The 19,979-nt window shown below is 46.0% G+C and overlaps 3 protein-coding genes across 4 annotated transcripts; all 3 read left to right on the forward strand.

Moving 5' to 3' along the window:
* Positions 1-1,761: 1,761 nt before the first annotated feature.
* On the forward strand, positions 1,762-7,319 carry LOC133470925 (class I histocompatibility antigen, F10 alpha chain-like). Of its 2 annotated transcripts, XM_061759888.1 has the most exons (9): positions 1,762-2,058; positions 2,395-2,524; positions 4,367-4,630; positions 4,772-5,050; positions 5,555-5,863; positions 6,434-6,550; positions 6,651-6,668; positions 6,929-6,983; positions 7,086-7,319. In XM_061759888.1, the coding sequence occupies exons 3-8, from the start codon at positions 4,390-4,392 to the stop codon at positions 6,961-6,963; spliced, it is 999 nt and encodes a 332-aa protein (XP_061615872.1). In that variant the 5' UTR covers positions 1,762-2,058; positions 2,395-2,524; positions 4,367-4,389; the 3' UTR covers positions 6,964-6,983; positions 7,086-7,319. The 2 variants fall into 2 exon arrangements, with proteins under 2 accessions (XP_061615872.1, XP_061615871.1); XM_061759887.1 differs by lacking the exons at positions 1,762-2,058; positions 2,395-2,524 and adding an exon at positions 3,229-3,448.
* An 838-nt stretch (positions 7,320-8,157) lies between these two features.
* On the forward strand, positions 8,158-12,212 carry LOC133470926 (proteasome subunit beta type-9-like). The gene is made up of 6 exons (XM_061759889.1): positions 8,158-9,031; positions 9,463-9,530; positions 9,747-9,878; positions 10,215-10,344; positions 11,690-11,831; positions 11,974-12,212. The coding sequence occupies exons 1-6, from the start codon at positions 8,987-8,989 to the stop codon at positions 12,099-12,101; spliced, it is 645 nt and encodes a 214-aa protein (XP_061615873.1). The 5' UTR covers positions 8,158-8,986; the 3' UTR covers positions 12,102-12,212.
* Positions 12,213-12,352: 140 nt separating this feature from the next.
* tap2a (transporter associated with antigen processing, subunit type a) lies at positions 12,353-18,069 on the forward strand. The gene is made up of 11 exons (XM_061759883.1): positions 12,353-13,264; positions 13,632-13,743; positions 14,066-14,196; positions 14,313-14,518; positions 14,775-14,972; positions 15,096-15,224; positions 15,327-15,515; positions 16,245-16,418; positions 16,552-16,711; positions 17,073-17,209; positions 17,400-18,069. The coding sequence occupies exons 1-11, from the start codon at positions 12,811-12,813 to the stop codon at positions 17,595-17,597; spliced, it is 2,088 nt and encodes a 695-aa protein (XP_061615867.1). The 5' UTR covers positions 12,353-12,810; the 3' UTR covers positions 17,598-18,069.
* The last annotated feature ends 1,910 nt before the right edge of the window (positions 18,070-19,979 follow it).

Below are 19,979 nucleotides of genomic sequence, written 5' to 3' on the forward strand. Positions count from 1 at the left end.
TTCCCTGCAATTGGGTCCACCATATTCTTGCCTTGCGTTCCTCGCCTTCGCCCTAATCACGTACGTGACAGAATGAACCGACCAGAAAGAGGACCCAGCGGGAAGAACATGGCGTCACCCTGGACGCCACCAAACTGCCTCCCCCCGTCCTCAGCCTGCCATCCGTACCTACCCTCCTCCAGTAAGCCCTATCGTTCAGTCTTTTGTGTCCTTTTCATCGGGTCCCCCCACTTGTCCTAGTTATTCACCATGCCCTACTATTTTACATGTTTCTTTAGATTCTGATTTTTCTGATTGTGAAGATGGCCCCGATTTAGTTAAGCTTCTGTCTGATTCTGACTCTGACACAGACTTAGATTTTTCGGGGTCCTTCCCTAGTTTATCCCGTCCTCGTCAGTTTTTGTCACGTCTCCCCGTTTCCAACCCCAGTGAGTCCAAATCCTTTCCCTCTGACCTTTTCTTGGGCACCCGTTTGGCCGTCTACCCGGGACCGCCGCGTGGGGGCCAACGGAGGCGCTCAAGTAAAGGTCAAATTTTGCCCTCTCGTTTTTTCCCCCTGTTCACAAGTCACTTCATTTTTCACCTGTTCCCACACGTTGTTCCACGGCTCCAATTAAGTCATGTCTAGTCAAACCTGCCCCCAAGCCACCATGTTCAGTACCAGCCATTTTTCCGAGTTCACATTCCCGAGACCTTGTGCACTCTGCCACTCCCGTACCCTCTACTCCCAAACCATAATGGCGGCCGGCTGAGGAAGCGACTGCCGGCCCTGTTCCTGCTCCTAGGCAGCTGCGGCAGGCTCCCGTTCCGGCTCCTCGGCAGCTGCGGCAGGCTCCCGTTCCGGCTCCTCGGCAGCTGCGGCAGGCTCCCGTTCCGGCTCCTCGGCAGCTGCGCCAGGCTCCCGTTCCGGCTCCTCGGCAGCTGCGCCAGGCTCCCGTTCCGGCTCCTCGCCAGCTGCGCCAGGCTCCCGTCCCCGCTACGGCGGCGCTCTTCCAGCGGCCGCCACCTGTCCCTGCTCCGGCGGCGCTCGTCCAGCGGCCGCCACCCAAGCCTATTGCCTGGCCCGTGCATTACCATTGGGTTCGGCACCGTGGACGTCCGCCTGAATGGCCCTGTAAAGACCCTGGTGCTTCGTGTCCTGGACGACCTCCTGAACCGCTCAGCCGAGCACCTCACCTCGGGTGGCCTGTATGGCCACCAGACTGACCTGAGGGGTGGACTCTGTACCCTCCTCCAGGCCCCCTTCCGCCCACCCTGGGTTGGTGACTTTTTGGTTGTTTGGGGAACGTCTGTGATCCGTTCCTTGAGAGGGGGGGTACTGTCATGGTCTGTTTTGGTTTGGGTTGTGTTTAGTTTTGTTCCATGTTTTCCTGTGTTCCATGTTTGTCGTGTGCTCATGAGGTTGTCGTGTCCACCTGTTCTCGTCTACTTTGTGTCGACCAATCAGCTCTCTCCAGCCACTCGTGTCTTGTCCAGGTGTTCCTCGTTGTCTCGTCAATTTGTTTGTATTTAGTTCCCTGGTTTCTTTCACTTCTGGTCGGTTCATTGTCGTCACGTCTTTGCCATGTCATAGTCGCCAGTTGTCTTTATCATTGTGATTAAATATTATTATTTTGAGACTCCCGCACTCCTGCCTTGCCTCCCTGCTTCCCTGCAATTGGGTCCACCATGTTCTTGCCTTGCGTTCCTCGCCTTCGCCCTAACCACGTACGTGACAGTGCTGGGCTCGGACTCGCGCGTGACCGCAAGGTGCCAACACGGCAACACACACACACGCACATTTATGGTATGGTAGCATTTATTGTCAGTCCTCAATATACTGTATGTGGAACATACAGAGGGACGAAATTCCTTTTCCAAGAGGCCATTGTCACATAAAAAAAACAATTAAAAAAAAAAACCCCAAAAAACCTATAATTACTATTATAATATTATAATTAGTTTTCATTTTAAACCATGTCGCCTATGCAGCGATTCCGTGGTGAACCGTGTGATGAACAAGCTGTCGCCCCTGCACCCGAAGATCTACTGTGCTCTGTCCGGCTATGCCATGTCCAGGTGTGCCATGACAACACCGCCGTTTGTTACGCTTCCACCCGTGTTTGAATTGTTCTTTCCATTTTCGATTGGCAATCGAAAGCAGAACACACAGAAGTAATCTTACTTCTGTATTTAATCTAACTCAAAAAATATGAATGAATAAATGAATTCAAGTTAAGGCTAAGATCAAGAATATGCAATTGACTTGACATAAGGAGCTGGAAAGTCGAAGGCCACACTAACTTATTAACCTTAATTGTGTTTTGATTTTCATTTCATGTCTTTCGACGAAGCAGTAGATCGATAAATACGATACATGTTCCTACGTCATCTTCTGACTTTTGCTTTGGGCAGTTTGGAGATCGGGGAGGAGCCGCGGGTGGGTGGCGCCGCCACCCTGGTCAAGAACATCTCGTACCGGCACAGGGACGAGCTGGCGGCTAATCTCATCGTGGCCGGCTGGGACAGGACAGACGGCGGGCAGGTCAGAGGCCGGCTGACACCGTCTACAACAGGGGTGTCTGAACTCTGTCTTCCGTTTGGGAATTTTGGGGTGGCCCATGGCCCTGTATCCCACTAGAATAGAGCCGCCCCTGCACAGAGCGGATCTCCGCATTTCGAACCAAAACAAGAGCAATCGGTGCTCAGCTGAAAAGCTTTAAATCAGTATTTTACTTGAGGATCATTCATGTGATATGTTGTTGGGTTTTTTTTTGGGGGGGGGGGGGGGGGGGAATCTGCAAAATTTCCATTTCAATGACCTTTGACGTACTTGATTTTCGCCACACTAACTTGCCGTTTGCTTGAAACTTGATAGTTAACACTTAAAAAACATTGTTTTTATTTCCCACATTTTAAAACCATGCTGATGTGTCTTAACAACATCTGTAGCATGCTTTTGTCAAAATACCCGAAGGATCAAGCATTCTACACATTTTAACTGCATATTTCTTGCCCATGGTGAAATTGGGAGGTTTTAGGGGCGGCGATCTGTGTCATGCAGGTCACCAGCCCCACATACGTAAGCGAGTGGGGAATCAATTGATTTCGAACGACGCCATTGTTCAGTCTGAATCCCACGATCCGTGGCCCGTGAGTGGTTCACCAGCGTTCACCACTGTGCCACATCAAAGATGGCAGCAGCGGTGACGTCCTCACCTCAAACCGCCAATTACTGTCACGTGATTAACCACAGTCTTCGTAAGCCTTGAGTTCAGGCGAGCACGCATTTAAGGAGCGTCTTGACGTTCGGTTTCATTTCCGCCCGACGAACGGATAGTTGCATGTTAAACTTGATGCTCCGCTTGACCAAGAAAAATAAAAAAAATAACAAAGCAACTTTTGATGCTGAGAATGAATTTACTGGCATTCTTTGTTGCGGCTCTGCAAATTCACAGCGTGACGCCTGGTAAGTGCACTTTGTTGACAACTTTATTATTATTAAGGACGCGGTTATGATTCATGGTGACGCTCTTGTTTTTCAACCAACACGTCCTTGAAAAGTACTAATAGGCTGTAAGCATAGCTACAAACTCCAGTCTAATATGTTTGACTGTATGTGATGTTTTAAATGTTGTACATTTGATTTGTATTTAATTCCGGGTTTCTTAACGGACCATTTGCGTACCACGCCTTTTCACCGCTCCGAAGTAGGTTCACTCTTTTAAACTCTCATCAACGGTAAAGTACACATTATTATTATTATTATTATTTAGATTCCATAAGATTCTCACATGCCATATTAAACTGCAGATTATTGATTCATTGCATCTGTTAATCAACATTTAACTGTAATGGCAATAAAGTTGTATTTCACCTCATATAGATGTAAGAAAAAAAATACATTGTATATTATACATGCATGGTTGTCAACATGTACCCATTAGGTTTTTCATTTTTGATCATAATGATGACCACATTTTATTTTTCATTTTGTATTTTATTTATTTTTTTAAATCAGGTGACGTGTCATTTTATGAATTAAAGAGGATGGTAAAAATAACGCTATTCAAGTTCTTTTGCCAGCATATGTAAATCCCCGATAAGAGGAGTGTCGTCCAAAATCTCGTTTCGGGCGTCGAACATATTTGCTGACAAACGGAAGTAGTAAAAACAAAATGATGAGTGTCGGTTGTCAAATCCGATGAGACGGTTGTGAGTGACAATGTGATGAGATAACATGGGAGAAATTGAAGGCGCATAAAAAGACATGTTAAGCGTGACAATGTTTCAACTGAGGACAGAATCATTTTGAAATTGGAATGCAACAAGATTGTTATATGTTAAAAAAAACAAGTGTCATTATCTTGTTTCTCTTTTCTTTCAGTGAGTCACACGCTCAGTTATTTCATGACGTGCTCTCAAGTTCCAAACCTACCCGAGTACTTTGTGGTCGCGTATGTTGACGGCGTTCCGATTTTGCACTACGACAGCAAGAGCAGGAAAACAAAAGCCAAACAGGACTGGATGAAGAAAATCACAGCAGATGATCCTCACTTCTGGGAGAGAGAAACAGAGAGCAGTATTGGTGCAGAGCAGGTCTTCAAAAGCAACATTGAAATTGTAAAAGAGCGCTTCAACCAAACTGGAGGTTTGCTGACGTTCAACCTTCTACGATTCAAATAGATTTGATGTGCTCATACACTTTTCTACGATTAATAAACACGTTAGTGCTACTTATCTCTGAACATCCTGTCACTTCCTCGCGTGTGCGTGTGTGCGATGCTTTCAGGTGTTCACATGTTCCAGCAGATGTACGGCTGCGAATGGGACGACGAGACCGGTGAGGTTGATGGTTGGGAAGACCTCAGTTACGATGGAGAAGCCTTCATCTCGATGGAGGTGAAGGCAATGAGATGGATCGCAGCTCAACCACAAGCTTTCGTCACCAAACTCAAGTGGGACCGTGACGAACGTTTGAATCAACAAAGGAAGCATATCCACACTGAGATTTGTCGGTCTGAGTTGAAGAAGCACGTGGCCAATGGGAGGGACTTCCTCATGAGAACAGGTGCAATCGTGTCACGTTAGCTCGCCCCCTATCGGAAAGATACTGTCATTACAAACTGCACTCTTTCCACTTTCCTTTTCCCTTCATCCTCTCACACGTTCTCTCCATCTTTTGTCCTCTCACACGTTCTCTCCGTCTTTCCCTCTCACATGCTTGCTCTTTCCTCGAACAAATTCCTCCTTTCATCCTCCAACTTATTCTCTCCATCTTTCCACACATTGTCTCCATCTTTTCTCTCATTTCATCCGTCTTTTGTTTCTTGCATTCTCTCCATCTTTCCTCCTCTCACACATACTCTCCTTTCATCCCCTTACTCATTCTTGCCATCTCTTTCCACCTTTCATCCCCTCACTTATTCCCTCTCTTTTTTTCCTGTCACACATTCTCTGCACCTTTCTTCGGAAACATTTTCTCCATCTTTTGTTTCTCGCACATGCTCTCCGTCTTTGGTTCTTTCCATCTTTCCTCCTCACACGTTCTGTCCACCTTTCTCTTTCTGCGCAGAGCTTCCCACGGTGTCTCTCCTCCAGAAGACGCCGTCCTCTCCGGTCACCTGCCACGCGACGGGTTTCTACCCCAGCGCGGCCGCCCTGTTTTGGAGGAAGGACGGCGAGGAGCTCCACGAGGACGTGGAGATGGGAGAGACCCTCCCCAACCCCGACGGAACCTTCCAGACGACGGCCGACCTGAAAGCGGAGGTGACCGATGAAGCCGAGGGCCGCTACGAATGCGTGTTCCAGCTGTCCGCCGTCAAGGACGACATCGTCGCCAAGCTGGAGAGAAGAAGCATCCGGAGCAACGCGCGCATCCGAGGTGATGACACACGTTGGGCCTGATTTGCCAAAGGTTTGCACGTGCAAAAAATGGGCACAAATTGATTGCTTACACGAACAAATGTGGAAGCCGATCTACGAACCGGGCGCACCCAGAATTGCGTCTGCCAAATGGGCTCAATTGGTGCACAGTTCATTTTTTCAGGAGTACGATGTATGCAAATAGCCGAATTTAGCACGCACAATCGGATTTATAAACCTGAGACAAATAACAAATATTATCGCAACATATGGTCTATTCAACAATTATGAAGTTCTGAATGTTCTACGGGCTGATTTCTTCGCCAGTCACAAGAAGGAGTCATGCTATGTCGCCTGTGAAAAACCGTATTCTACTTAAAACTTCGAAATATTTCCTTGCGTCTGGGTCATCTCAGCGCACTGCGGCAATTGTTGCTGGCCGATCGCGGACTCGTTTTCCCGGCGTGCTGTCCCAAGTTTTCAACACGATTTCTTCTCAGTAATGCAGTCGTGCTTGTTTGTCTCGTCTACTAACACTAATTGCATTGCTGTCTTAGTATTTCGACTCTCTTTTGTTGCTTTTATGTAGAAGAAGAAAAAAAGAAGACGATGTTGACCATCATTGCCGTTGCCGTGGCGGTCCTCTCTCTCGTGGCGGTCACGGTCGCGGTCGGGGTCGTCATCAAGCGCAACAGAAGCGGACAAGGTGAGGGACGTAAATGTTCCGTCTGTCAGGAAGATGAAAATAGAAAATTTTTCGCGTTTGCGACAACAAGAAAATGACACTGTTCTCTCTTTCATTTCAGGAAAATACTCTCAAGCTTGTAAGTCAAACATTTTCTGTTTCCTTTGAGACACACGAAACACGGCAGTCCTGTGAAGGTCTGATTTCGATCTTTGTTACGAAACTGTGAATGTGGCATCACTTTGACATAACAAAAAAAAAAAAAAAAGGTCAGCTAATGAACAATGTACACGTGAATGTGCATGCCGCTGTGCAGCCCCGTGGGGGTGCGAACACAAATATTTACAGCTCCCCATATGCAAATCTCTCACATCACACGTTGTGTTTGCACTCCTTCAGCCGTTTCCAACGATTCCGAGTCCGTCGCCAAGTGAGACGCAGCAGCCGTCACGCGGTGAGTCAGCGCACACGGACGCTGTCCGGATTGTGGAGATGGTTTAGGTCACGTTTGGATGTGAATTCACGCGCACGATTTGCTCTGCTCTTCTTCCTCCAGGTGTCGCAACACAAGTGACATGTCTCCTTCGGGATTTTCAAATCACGTGATGTTATTTGTGCAATGATTTGTACATGAAAACCATTTGTGCAATTATGTTCCTGTTAAGTCGCGCTCAATTTGTTTTGCTAGGTTTGGCGTATTAGGTGAGATTTTGAGGAGTTCGTCGAAATCTTTGTTGATTTTTGTGTCGGTTCATCAGTCAGCGTCACGTCATAAAAAGGATTTCTTCTCTCCTTGTATCAATCAATTGAGTTATTAAACAACTGAACCTAAATCAATTAAATATTAACTGCAAATGTATTTGACTTAAAAGTTAAATACGACCGAATTGTACTTTAAAAAAGTCCTTTTTTTTTGTTTAAACGGTGTATGCTTAGCTACAAGCTTCCTTCCAATCTGTCTGATTGTATTTCGTGTTTTACAGGTTATCATTTTTATTTGTATTTCTGTTAAATATATTATAGAAGTTATCATTTATTTGCTTAGCTTGCATTAGTATGATGGACAATTTTAGATGTTTCGCCTTCAAAAAGAAGACTCAGCATCATCCATGGAAGGACGCTTGGACCAAGGACGTGATCGGATGTGGTCGGGTCGTGACAGGTGTTGATCCAATATTATGTGTTGTGTCTTATTGCTTAGAATACTATGTCTGGGAAAAAACCCTCTTATTATCAAATATTTTGTGTTGTGTCTTATTACTTAGAATATTATCAAATATTTTGTGTTGTGTCTTATTACTTAGAATAATATCAAATATTTTGTGTTGTGTCTTATTACTTAGAATAATATCAAATATTATGTGTTGTGTCTTATTGCTTAAAATACTATGTCTGGGAAAAAACCCTCTTATTATCAAATATTCTGTGTTGTGTCTTATTGCTTAGAACATTATGATTGTAAATCCCTCCTATTTCAAATAAATGCAGGAGCGAGGGGGGGGGATTGTTTAGAGCGTGTTGAGAGACTGTGATCTGAACAATCTCCCATACGCCCTCCTCATGAGAAAAAGTAACAAGTGTCTTCATTCCTTTTGTGTCTATTATAATGTTGGGTAAGATTAATCCATTTGAGTGGTTTTTCTTCGCATACCACGACAGAGAGAAACGCCACATTCGCTCTCGCTTCAACAAACAACAATGACAATGTTATTGCTTGCGCTTGTTATTTGAACGGGGGAGGAACATATTGGACCAATAAATGGATGAGCAGAGACAAGCATGGGAATGCAAAATGGAGTGCACTACTTGACTGCGACCAGCAGAGGCGCTGTCGCATCACGCTCAACGGGTTTGCTGTGGAAGAAGTTCAGCACGGCGTCGGCTCTGTGGGAAGTGGAGGGACATCCCTGCTGCTGGTTTTCTCCCTTGGAAAGAAAATAGCAGTCGGAAGTTTTGATTATTGTGGCAATTGGCGGGATATCACTCAAAAATGTGTAAATAAAACGTTATATAAAAGTTACGAAACGTGCTCAGATGTAATTTGAATGCTGTTACTGAAATGTTACATGGCTGAGCACCTTCCTAGCTTGCTGACTTCGTGTGACCTTATGGGTCATTCCGATTACGCTCAAACCATGCGAGTCTTTTGGTGACTGCCAAAGCTAAAAAGAACTCCTTGTATTAGATTAGTCTCATCTGGAGTTTGGCCTGTTTTACTGCCTCTCCTTCACAAGTATATGTACTTCTAATTAAGTACAGAGCATGAGTGCTTTTGCCACCTCCGTTTTATATGGAGCCAATGAGCCTTGCCGGTCGCTTGTTGCGCAATGACAAAACAAAGTGTGAGCTGAACTTTCACTTTCGTGTTCAAACCTCCGGAGTGCGGACACTCGACATTTCAGTTTTATTTGGGCTTGTGTGCTCGTGAGGAGGAGGACGGCGCGAGGTTCAGTCAGCATGTTGGACCAGTCGGCCGCACGATGCGAGGAGGTGAAAACCGGGGTGAGCACGCACACGCATGCGTACACAACACATATTGTTCTGTGACTGTTAACAATTGACTTTATTTGTATATTTGATTAATTCAGCTCTGTTAACATTCAATGATTGTAAGTTGTTTTCCCTGGACTGGTTTTGCTACTAGAATGCAACTTCCTGTTACTTTTTTTGTTATCAAACTGGATTTGGAAACTGGTTCCAGTGGCATCCAGCCCACAGCTCCTTGTGTGGAGTTTGCATTTTTGCGCATTAAAATAATTTTAAATAATGCTTAAAAAGTTGGTGATTATAGCAGGAGAACTTTGCAGCCAGGTAACAACAAAAAGATGCACTTGTTTTTTATTTTTTTATTTCACACTTGATTGGGTCGGCACTCCTGACATTAAGTGTTTGTATGCAAGACATTAAAAATGGAATTTTACATGTCTCCGCAGACAACAATCATCGCCATAGAGTTCGATGGCGGGGTCGTGCTGGGCTCGGACTCGCGCGTGACCGCAAGGTGCCAACACGGCAACACACACACACACACGCACATTTATGGTACGGTAGCATTTATTGTCAGTCCTCAATATACTGTATGTGGAACATACAGAGGGACGAAATTACTTTTCCAAGAGGCCATTGTCACATAAAAAAAAAAACAATTAAAAAAAACCTATAATTACTATTATAATGATATTATAATTATTTGTTTTTCTTTTAAACCACAATGCAGCGATTCCGTGGTGAACCGTGTGATGAACAAGCTGTCGCCCCTGCACCCGAAGATCTACTGTGCGCTGTCCGGCTCAGCAGCGGACGCTCAGACCGTTGCCGAGCTGGTCTGCTATCAGCTGCAGTTTCACAGGTATGCCATGACGACACCGCCGTTTGTTACGCTTTCACCCGTGTTTGAATTGTTCTTTCCATTTTCGATTGGCAATCGAAAGCAGAACACACAGAAGTAATCTTACTTAAGTATTTAATCTAACTCAAAAAATATGAATGAATAAATGAATTCAAGTTAAGGCTAAGATCAAGAATATGCAATTGAGTTGACATAAGGAGCTGGAAAGTCGAAGGCCACACTAACTTATTAACCTTAATTGTGTTTTAATTTTCATTTAATGTCTTTTGACGAAGCAGTAGATCGATAAATACGATACATGTTCCTACATCATTTTCTGACTTTTGCTCTGGACAGTTTGGAGATCGGGGACGAGCCGCGGGTGGGTGCCGCCGCCACCCTGGTCAAGAACATCTCGTACCGGCACAGGGACGAGCTGGCGGCTAATCTCATCGTGGCCGGCTGGGACAGGAGAGGCGGCGGGCAGGTCAGAGGCCGGCTGACACCGTCTACAACAGGGGTGTCTGAACTCTGTCTTCTGTTTGGGAATTTTGGGGTGGCCCATGGCCCTGTATCCCACTAAAATAGAGCCGCCCCTGCACAGAGCGGATCTCCGCATTTCGAACCAAAACAAGAGCAATCGGTGCTCAGCTGAAAAGCTTTAAATCAGTATTTTACTTGAGGATCATTCATGTGATATGTTGTTGGTTTTTTTTTTTGGGGGGGGGGGGGGGGGGGAAATCTGCAAAATTTCCATTTCAATGACCTTTGATCCCGAGGCACCACTGTATTACTATGGGAATACACAACCAACGTCTACGACTGGACTTGACGTACTTGATTTTCGCCACACGAACTTGGCGTTTGCTTGAAACTTGAAAATTAACACTTAAAAAACATTATTTTTATTTCCCACATTTTAAAACAGCGCTGATGTGTCTTAACATCATCTGTAGCATGCTTTTGTCAAAATACCCGCAGGATCAAGCATTCTATACATTTTAACTGCATATTTCTTGCCCATGGTGAAATTGGCAGGTTTTAGGGGCGGCGATCTGTGTCATGCAGGTCACCAGCCCCACATACGTAAGCGAGTGGGGAATCAATTGATTTCGAACGACGCCATTGTTCAGTCTGAATCCCACGATACGTGGCCCGTGAGTGGTTCACCGGCGTTCACCACTGTGCCACATCAAAGATGGCAGCAGCGGTGACGTCCTCACCTCAAACCTCCAATTACCGTCACGTGATTTCACAGAAAGTCACAGCAGGGTTGCAGTTACCTCTTGCTGCCAGGAAGAAGAAGGGCGTCGCTGTTTTTGAATGACCCGCACAGAGCGGATCTCCGCATTTAGAACCAAAACAAGAACAATCGGTGCTCAGCTGAAAAGCTTTAAATCAGTATTTTACTTGAGGACCATTCATGTGATATGTTTACAAATCCGACCTTAACACAGAAAAGACATTATGCCGCTAATTTTGTTGTCCTTTTTGGAGTATGTCACATACTCAAGTCCGTCGAGCAGTGGCATGTATTATACGTGCGGGTTTTCTCTTGGCAATCTGACATGTAAATTGTATTCCTTATTTAAAACAAACTTTCTTTTGGGGGGGGGGGGGCGGGTGGGGAATCTGCAAAACTTCCATTTCAATGACCTTTGATCCCGAGGCACCACTGTATTACTATGGGAATACACAACCAACGCCTACGACTGGACTTGACGTACTTGATTTTCGCCACACTAACTTGCCGTTTGCTCGAAACTTGAAAGTTAACACTTCAAGCGTTTCACCCCCGCGTCCGCCTGACGTCCTCCACTGTCGTCCGACAGGTGTTCTCCACCCTGAGCGGCGCCCTGTCGCGCCAACCGTTCGTTGCGGGCGGCTCGGGCAGCATTTACGTGTACGGCTTTGTGGATGCCGCGTACCGTTCGGGCATGAGCAGAGACGAGTGCAAGGAGTTTGTCCTTAACAGTAAGTGCCTTCCCGGTGACGCCATCTGTGACGTGACCAACTCGACGCAAACGCGGCTCCGAGATATTTAACGGCGCTCCCAGACGATGTTTACTGCCCAACGGAACATCAAACATCATTTTTTTCTCCCTCGCTTTCCCAGCCCTCGCTCTGGCCATGAACCGGGACGGCTCCAGCGGAGGCGTGGCCTACATCGTCACCATCGACGAGCGCGGCGCAGAGGAGCGAATCGTGTCGGGGAAGGACTTGCCCGCCTTCTTCGACAAGTGACGCGTGCCCACGTGACGCAGCCTGCTTTCACCCCATTCCAAATGTTCAGGACTGGCGTGGCTTTACTTGCTGTGGTCTCTAACGAGGCAAATAAAACATTTTGAAAAGCAATATTGCATCAAAGCACTGCGTTTGCCAGTAAAATGATTTAACACGGAGGCTCATTAATCGTCTTGGCGATCATGTTGGCGCTAACAGTGGACACGGGCAAACAAATATGCGCTCGAGCACGTGACACAAACGCCATGAAAACGTCCATTCGTCTCAACCTTGGGCATTTGCACACAATGATAAATGTGAGGCAAATTGTGACGGCAAAGTGGCTGCCGCGATGACTTTCACTTTCAGTATGAGGTGCGTTCAAAGACCAGCGACAAAACACTATCGAGCGACTCAATCATGTCGGCTGTCCAACAATTGTGTCTTGTGAATGGCAGTGAAGGTGAATTGTACATTCTGCCATGTTGCGGACGAGCATTCGAAGACCCTGCGAAGTAAATCCTTTTGGGGGGCAGAAGACATTTCTTTTCATTCGCTGTTGTGCGTGTCTGCACTGTTGCAAAACCAAAAACCAAAACAAGGGTACAAATAGACAGACAACGAGGACAATTAGATTTCGCGAGAATTGAGATTATTCGGTTTCGCCAGTGAGGGCGGTCTGTGTTCTGGTAAAAAAAGGAAACCAAAAGCTGCTGTCAGAACTTGCAAAATGGCGAGAACGAGTTCAGCGCGTCGCCAAGCTCTTGCTGTGTCCGTGGCGCTGGCGGCGGACGCCTGGCTGCTTCACGCCGCGGCGGGCTTCTGGGTGTCGGCGTGCGTGTTGGCGGCGCTCCGCTGTTGTTTGTCGCTCGCTTGCGTCTCCCTGCTTCACCTCGGGGAGCTCCCCCCGGCGCCGGCTCGCTTCCTCGCCGTGCACAGCGCGCTCCCCGCCGCCCTGGCGAGCCTCGGCGGCCACGTGGGCGGCGGCGCGCTCTGCTGGGCGATGCGCGCCGGAGCCTCGCTGGCCGCGGCCTTGTTTTGGGAAGTCGCCCTGCAGGACTCGAGGGGCCGGAAAGAGAAGCAATACAAGCGCAGAGTTTTGTTCGCGAGGGTGCTTCGCATGTACGGACCGGACTGGCCTCTGCTGCTCGGAGGCTTCTTCTTCCTCACACTGGCTGCAGTCAGTAAGTACGCCGTCATGATTGATGATGATGATGATGATGATGATGAAAAAGGGAGATGTACATAATGTAACATGTAATACAGTGTAGTACCTTGATTTAGGAGTTCAAGTTTGGTCACGGAACCAATTAAGCCGGTTTGGGTTTAACTTAGGCTTTAGTTCATTCTGTGATCAAGCTTCAAAATCTATTTCTTCATAGCAAATCAATATATACATCTTTCTAATAAAGAAGAAAAGCACTGTTTTGCATGAAAACCCCCATGATAAACCACAATGAATGTAAAATATATATATATATATATATATATATATTATAAGAAAAAAACAATTAAAGGTCATCTCTATCTGTGTGTGTGTGTGTGTCCCAGGTGAGATCCAGATCCAGTTTTACACGGGCAAGGTAATTGACAACCTGCACGATTACATGCCGGATGAATTCTTGTCAGCGCTGCTTCTCATGGGCGTCTTCTCAGTGGCAAGGTGAGAACACGCAGTCAGAACCCCCCCCCCCAAATGTTGGACCTCCTCATATCCTAATCCCAATTAAACATAACCAATAACGCGTGTACCCCTAAATGCCACACGAATTGTAAGGAAAAAAAAGTCATTGTTACGATGACAAATTCCGATTTTGTTTTCACGAGAAGCAGTTGGTTTATTACGTTTGCTGATAGCCACTATGTATTTGAACGACACAAGAAAATTCATTGCGGATCTCCAAGCTAAGGGTGGAGGAGGTCCGAGGATCCTAGTTTGAGAACCACTGGCATCGTGAATGTCCATCTTGTCTTTGCTCGAGCAGCTCGGTGGGCGCAGGGAGTCGGGGGGGTTTCCTGACGTGGGCCATTAACTCCTTCGCGTGCAGAGTGAAAGGAAAGCTCTTTCAAGCTCAGACCAAACAGGAAATTGCATTTTTCGACTCCACAAAGACAGGTGAGGCATGGAAAGAGAGCGCTCGATGGTAAAAATGCTGCACAATGAACAAGCTGTCATCTGGCTGACTCCTTGCTAATGGCGGTGGCGGGTATTTTCAATTCTTGCGCGTGCAGGCGAGCTCACCTTCTTGCTGTCCAAAGACATCCCCCTGATGGGGGAAACGGTGTGTCTGAACATCAACATTCTGGTGAGGACCCTCATCAAGACGCTGTACACCCTGGCCCTCATGTTGAACCTTTCATGGACGCTGACATGTTTAGTGCTCATGGAGCTCCCCGTCACCGGTCTCGTGCAGACCATCTACAACACGCACCACCAGGTAAAGCTGACGGACCGGTCGGATGCATCGATTGTCACTGGCCCTCTTCGCCATTTAGTCCAATCAAACCGATGTGTTCGGTATCGCTAATGTCGAGTTGGCCTTCAAATAAATTCTCGGATTTTTTTTCTGCCTTTGCTGATAGGAAAAGCAAATGACAATACAATTATTAATTTAATCTGACAAGCACATTTGAATTTACGGATAAAATTGTTGCCGCGCCCAGCCCTCCGAATGAGCCACCTTGCGTTTGCAGCAATTGACGAACGCCACACACGACTCCACGACTGCGGCGAACGACACGGCCAATGAGATCATCTCGGCTGTTCGGACGGTGCGCAGCTTCCGCGCTGAGAAACGCGAGGCCCGTCGCTATGAAAACCGACTCCTGGACACGCACAGGCTCAAGACCCGGCGGGACACGGTCAGGGTTGTGTCCCTTCTGGCACAAAGGGTAAGATCTTAGTAACCATTTTGCATTGCTGCCAATAATACTCATTTTTGACTATAAATGACAACTATTACAGAAGTGTTACACTCCAAGAGCTGACCGGGGTTGATTTATACGTGTGTGTAGCTGACAGGTTTGGCCATTCATGTGCTGATGTTGTGGTATGGAAGACTGTTCATCCAGAAAGGCCAGATGACCACCGGCGACCTGATCTCCTTCATCCTCTACCAGTCACACATTGGAGACAGCATCAGGGTATCAGCACCGAATAGCTTTTCTCATAACGCAGCGGTTCTCCAAATGGTGACCCCTCCCGCTGATAACGGAGGCGCTCATATTGGGAATGTCTTCTGCCAGACACTGGTCTACATCAGCGGGAACATGTTGACCTCGGTGGGCGCCGCTGGTAAAGTCTTTGAGGTTCTGGATCGACAGCCTCGGATCAGGACTGATGGGGAACTCGCACCAGATGGGCTAACTGGACACGTCATCTTTTGCCACCTCAACTTCGCCTATCCGGCACATCCCAACGTAGCGGTGCTGCAGGTGGGCATCGCAATGGAGTGGAGGTCCTTGTTCTAATGTCTGTGTAGATTCTCAGTCATTCCAGTCATGTTAAGCCACAAAATATGGAGGCAACTGGACTCAACTTTAATCTAAAGGAATTCTTTGATTCTAAATTTGAGGTGTGGAGTCGTGTGTTTCCTGGGCGTGGTGACAACGTTTTTTGTTGTTGTCAGGCAAGGCCGGTGAATGACTGTTTTGCATACCAAACAGTGGTTCACCGGCAAAACGCTCAAAGACAAATTAGGGACGATTCCTGCCACTGACAACGCAAGACAGAAGGAGTATATCCGCAAGAAAAAGAAGGGCTACTACAACGATCCTGAGACAAGGAACAGGAGGCGGAATGTCGTGGTCCTTTCTGCGGCTGGTCTGTCAGAAAAACTCAGGAGCATTATCTCCAAACATAACAAAACCGATGCCTTTCAAACCCAGTAACACCCAAAGAGAAAAGCTGGTCCACCTCAACAACAAAATCCTGAGAAGCAAACTAAGCGGTGTTGTGTATGCAGCGCGTGCAGGTGAACGACCCGTCGGTATGCAAAACAGTCTCACCGGCCATGCTTGGCTACAACATCAACCGTCATTTGACCACACTCTCAAGGGATACGCCTACCAGATACACATCCAGAGACTCCATTTGCCTTCCATTCAACCGCTTCGAGTCCTCGTTCTTACACTGCACTCAATTCAATGCGCCTTTGTCACCAGGACTTCTCTTTGGAGCTGCCGGCGGGTCAGATGACAGCGCTGGTCGGTGTGTCTGGAGAGGGAAAAAGCACTTGTGCCAGTCTGCTGAAGCGCTTGTATGAGCCGCAGGACGGACAAATTCTGCTGGACGACACCAAGCTGGAATCGTATGACAACTGTTTTCTCAGCAAGAAGGTGAAAGCCCGAACCAAAACTCCTGTGTTCATCTGATGGCTGGCTAGTCCACAGACGGCTACGTGGTTTTGTTTTTCATGATTTGTAACACTGACCCCGGCAACAATCTGAACAACAATCTGTGCTTTGATAGATCTCAATGGTCAGCCAAGAGCCGGTTCTCTTCTCCGGTTCCGTCAGGCACAACATCGCCTACGGCCTTCGGGACTGCTCGTCGGATGCCGTTCGGGAAGCGGCGCGCCAGGCCGATGCCCACGACTTCATCATGCAGTTGGAGAGGGGCTACGATACCGGTGAGAAGCGGACGTGAAAAATGTTCAATCCTGACTCCAGCGCTGTGTGATGACTGCGGGCGCACCCCATAGGGGAGGTGTGGGCGGAGTGATTTCAGAGTGACAACAGCACCAGATTTTGGTGGAGTTCAGTAATCGACATTGAAAAAAATGAAGGAAATAATCATAAATCCGGTGTCCGAGTGTCTCAAGCTTTGGGACACGAGAAAAATGACAAACCGTCATGGACGGAGACATCCACCATTTTTGTGCACGTATGGCGTGCACAAAAATGGCCTCTGCCGTTGAGTGTGTTCCGCTGTCAATATGGACAAGCGTGTCTTGCCTGGAGTGCTGCACTGACAATGTGATTGTCTGTCAGAGGTTGGCGAGGGTGGCAAGCTCCTGTCCAAGAGCGAGCGGCAGCGCGTGGCCATCGCTCGAGCGCTGGTCAGACGGCCGCGGGTTCTCATCCTGGATGAAGTCACCAGCTCCCTGGATGAGCACAGTGAAAGCGAGGTGCAGTAAAATGAGGATCGAAACCTGCCGCGGATCGCGAAATATCGGAGTTATTGATCTACGATCCAAAAGCACTGATCATTTGAAACACATCTTGCAACATGAACCTACATTTTAAAAATAGCAATGTAACAAAAGTTGAATGCGCCAAGATATCTTTTGTCATGAATGTGCGTGTCACCTGGCGCAGGTCGTGAAGGATCTGGCGAGGCACCCTGACCGAACCGTGCTGCTGATCACGCACAGACTGAAGACCGTCGAGGCGGCCGACCAGATCGCGGTGATTGGCGGCGGTTGTGTTCAGGAGCGAGGGACCCACCGCCAGCTGATGGACAGGAAGGGCTTCTACTGTAAAATGAGAGAGAAGCACGCCACGGCGGGTAGCTGATGTGTCGCCAGTCTTTGTTGGCCTCGTTGGCCTCAACGCCATCAGAAGCACTGACCTACAGTTACGTTTTTCCGTCCTCTTATTGGTTGGTCAGAGCAAAAGCTGATACAGCCAACTTTGACTAGCACCATCTCCATTGAGTTTGATAAATAGAACTTTATTTGCATCGTTTCATTTTTTCTTCCTGTTGATTTAAAACTGAACTGTTATATTGCATTTCTTTGTATTGATGGATTCTACAATGGTGGTATTAAGAGAATGGTTTTGTTTAATCATTTTAATTGTTCTTTTCATTTATCCTGATTTTTTTTGTTTGTTTTGTTGGGATTTTATCTTGATTTGAAGCTTCTCATTTTATGTTATTTTAAATGATTACTTCTCTACCGTTGTATAACACCATGCGATTGCCTTGACTTTTCAAGATTATGATGACTTACCTTGACCAATAAAAGAAAAGTACAACTACAACAAAGCTTGCTGTATTAAAATGTCTCAATGAAAGGATTAAACCAGTAATGTCGCACACAAATATGAATGTACATCTACAGTGTTTATCGATAAAGACCTCTGACTTGATATTATTGAACGAGTTCCATACTTTTGAATATAGCTAGTTCAAGACAAAACTGAACAGACATTTTCAAATTCCCAGCAAAAATGTGTTTTTATTTCAAGTGAACTAGATATCAAACTAAAGTTCATATATTAATAATTAAGCTTGTACTGTTTGTGGTTTACAATATCTGACCGATAGTTCTCATATGTGTACGGTATGTGTTTACACTGACAGTCAGTCGAGCATATTTTGCATCGTTTTGATGAGCTTGTTGTCATTTTTTTTTTTTTTTGCAGCCCTCCAAGCTGCAGTTATGGCTCGGAAACGCCTGCCCAAAAAAAAAAAAAAAAAACCTCCGCCTTCTCGGGGGCAAATAGCTGCAACACAAAATGGCCGACCAAGCTGGAAAGTCCCTTCTTTGTTCACTTTCGTTTTAAACAATAGAGGAAATGAGGCCAATAGTTGCCACCATTTGACCGAAGTACGATTATAAAACTGGAAAGCAGGGAGGAATTTGAGTCCATAAAAACTTGAAGACTCTTTACTGTTCACCGTTCGGGGAAATAGTACATCGATACAAACTCAGCACAGTTCAGAAAACTAGAAACTCGAAAAGGTTTCCACACTAACATTATTTCGACAGTCGAGATCAGGTTTAGTTTATTACCCACTCCATTCTTTAATTGGGCTCAGTTACATTAAGACTTCAATATTTATTGGATTCATTAAGGCCTTTTCTCTGTATCTTTTTGAAAATAAAAATGTGCTCATTTTTAATTACAAATATATTTATCTCATTAAGTAATTCATAATTTATTTAGTGGAAATAATCAAATAAAAATGAGGAGTACAATGTTACATACAAAGTTATTTTAATGATTTTATTAAATGATTGCTAAGTAATTACAAATTAATATAAAAAAGATGTTTTTATTGTAGTATATATAATTAATAAGACTTAATTATTATTCTAGTAATAACGTAATAATCTAAATAATAAAATAAATATTTGAATAATTTTATTGTACATACTGTATACAGTAAATTTGAGTCAAATGTGCGCTGACGCCCTTTTTTTCTTTTCTCGACACGTTTGAAATAAAACACTTGAGAGGCCTTTGCTGAGTTGTCTTGAAAGTGGAGAGCGAAGACGACGACAACAACAACAGCAGCAGCAGCAGCAGCAGCAGCATCTTGCTGAATTGCAGCATCAGGCAAACACACAACGCGAGCGTCCCCTGGTCAACGCATTTCACGCTTGCATGGGATTGCCTTGGCTTCTTGTTGTTTGTTTTTTTTTCTGCTTGAGGAGCAGCTAAGCAGGTTTGAGGTCACGGTTGTGACGTCTGGTGCCACCCAGCCAGGGTGAGATGCCAGTTTTTGTGTCAGATGATTTCAGGTAAAACGCTCAGGCAAGGGCTATGGGGAGGGTGGCAAAAGCATGGCGTCTGAGCGCCATCTAGTGATACTGGACAAACTTGTGCTCAAAGGCCATATTTGAGACACGTCATTAAGGCAAAAAGATCAAATGTAATTATTATTATTATTATTATTTTTTTTTTTTTAACAATCACATATTGAATAATGTTCATTTTAAAGCGCTTTATTCACAGTGACTTACCAAATCATTTCATGAATTGCATAGTCAAGAACTTTTAAGTATAGAGTAAACCCTCACTGTATCGTAGTCCTCTAACCGCGCACTCGTGAAGCATCGTAACACTTCGGCCTTTGGTTCATGTGCACACGAAACCACCTGCTGGCCAAGTGTATCATCACAGGCAACTGCATTTTAGGCCCCGTAATGTGGGATGCATTGCAATATG

This window comes from Phyllopteryx taeniolatus, chromosome 21 (assembly GCF_024500385.1).
Source record: "Phyllopteryx taeniolatus isolate TA_2022b chromosome 21, UOR_Ptae_1.2, whole genome shotgun sequence".
In the NCBI taxonomy this organism is placed as follows: domain Eukaryota; kingdom Metazoa; phylum Chordata; class Actinopteri; order Syngnathiformes; family Syngnathidae; genus Phyllopteryx; species Phyllopteryx taeniolatus.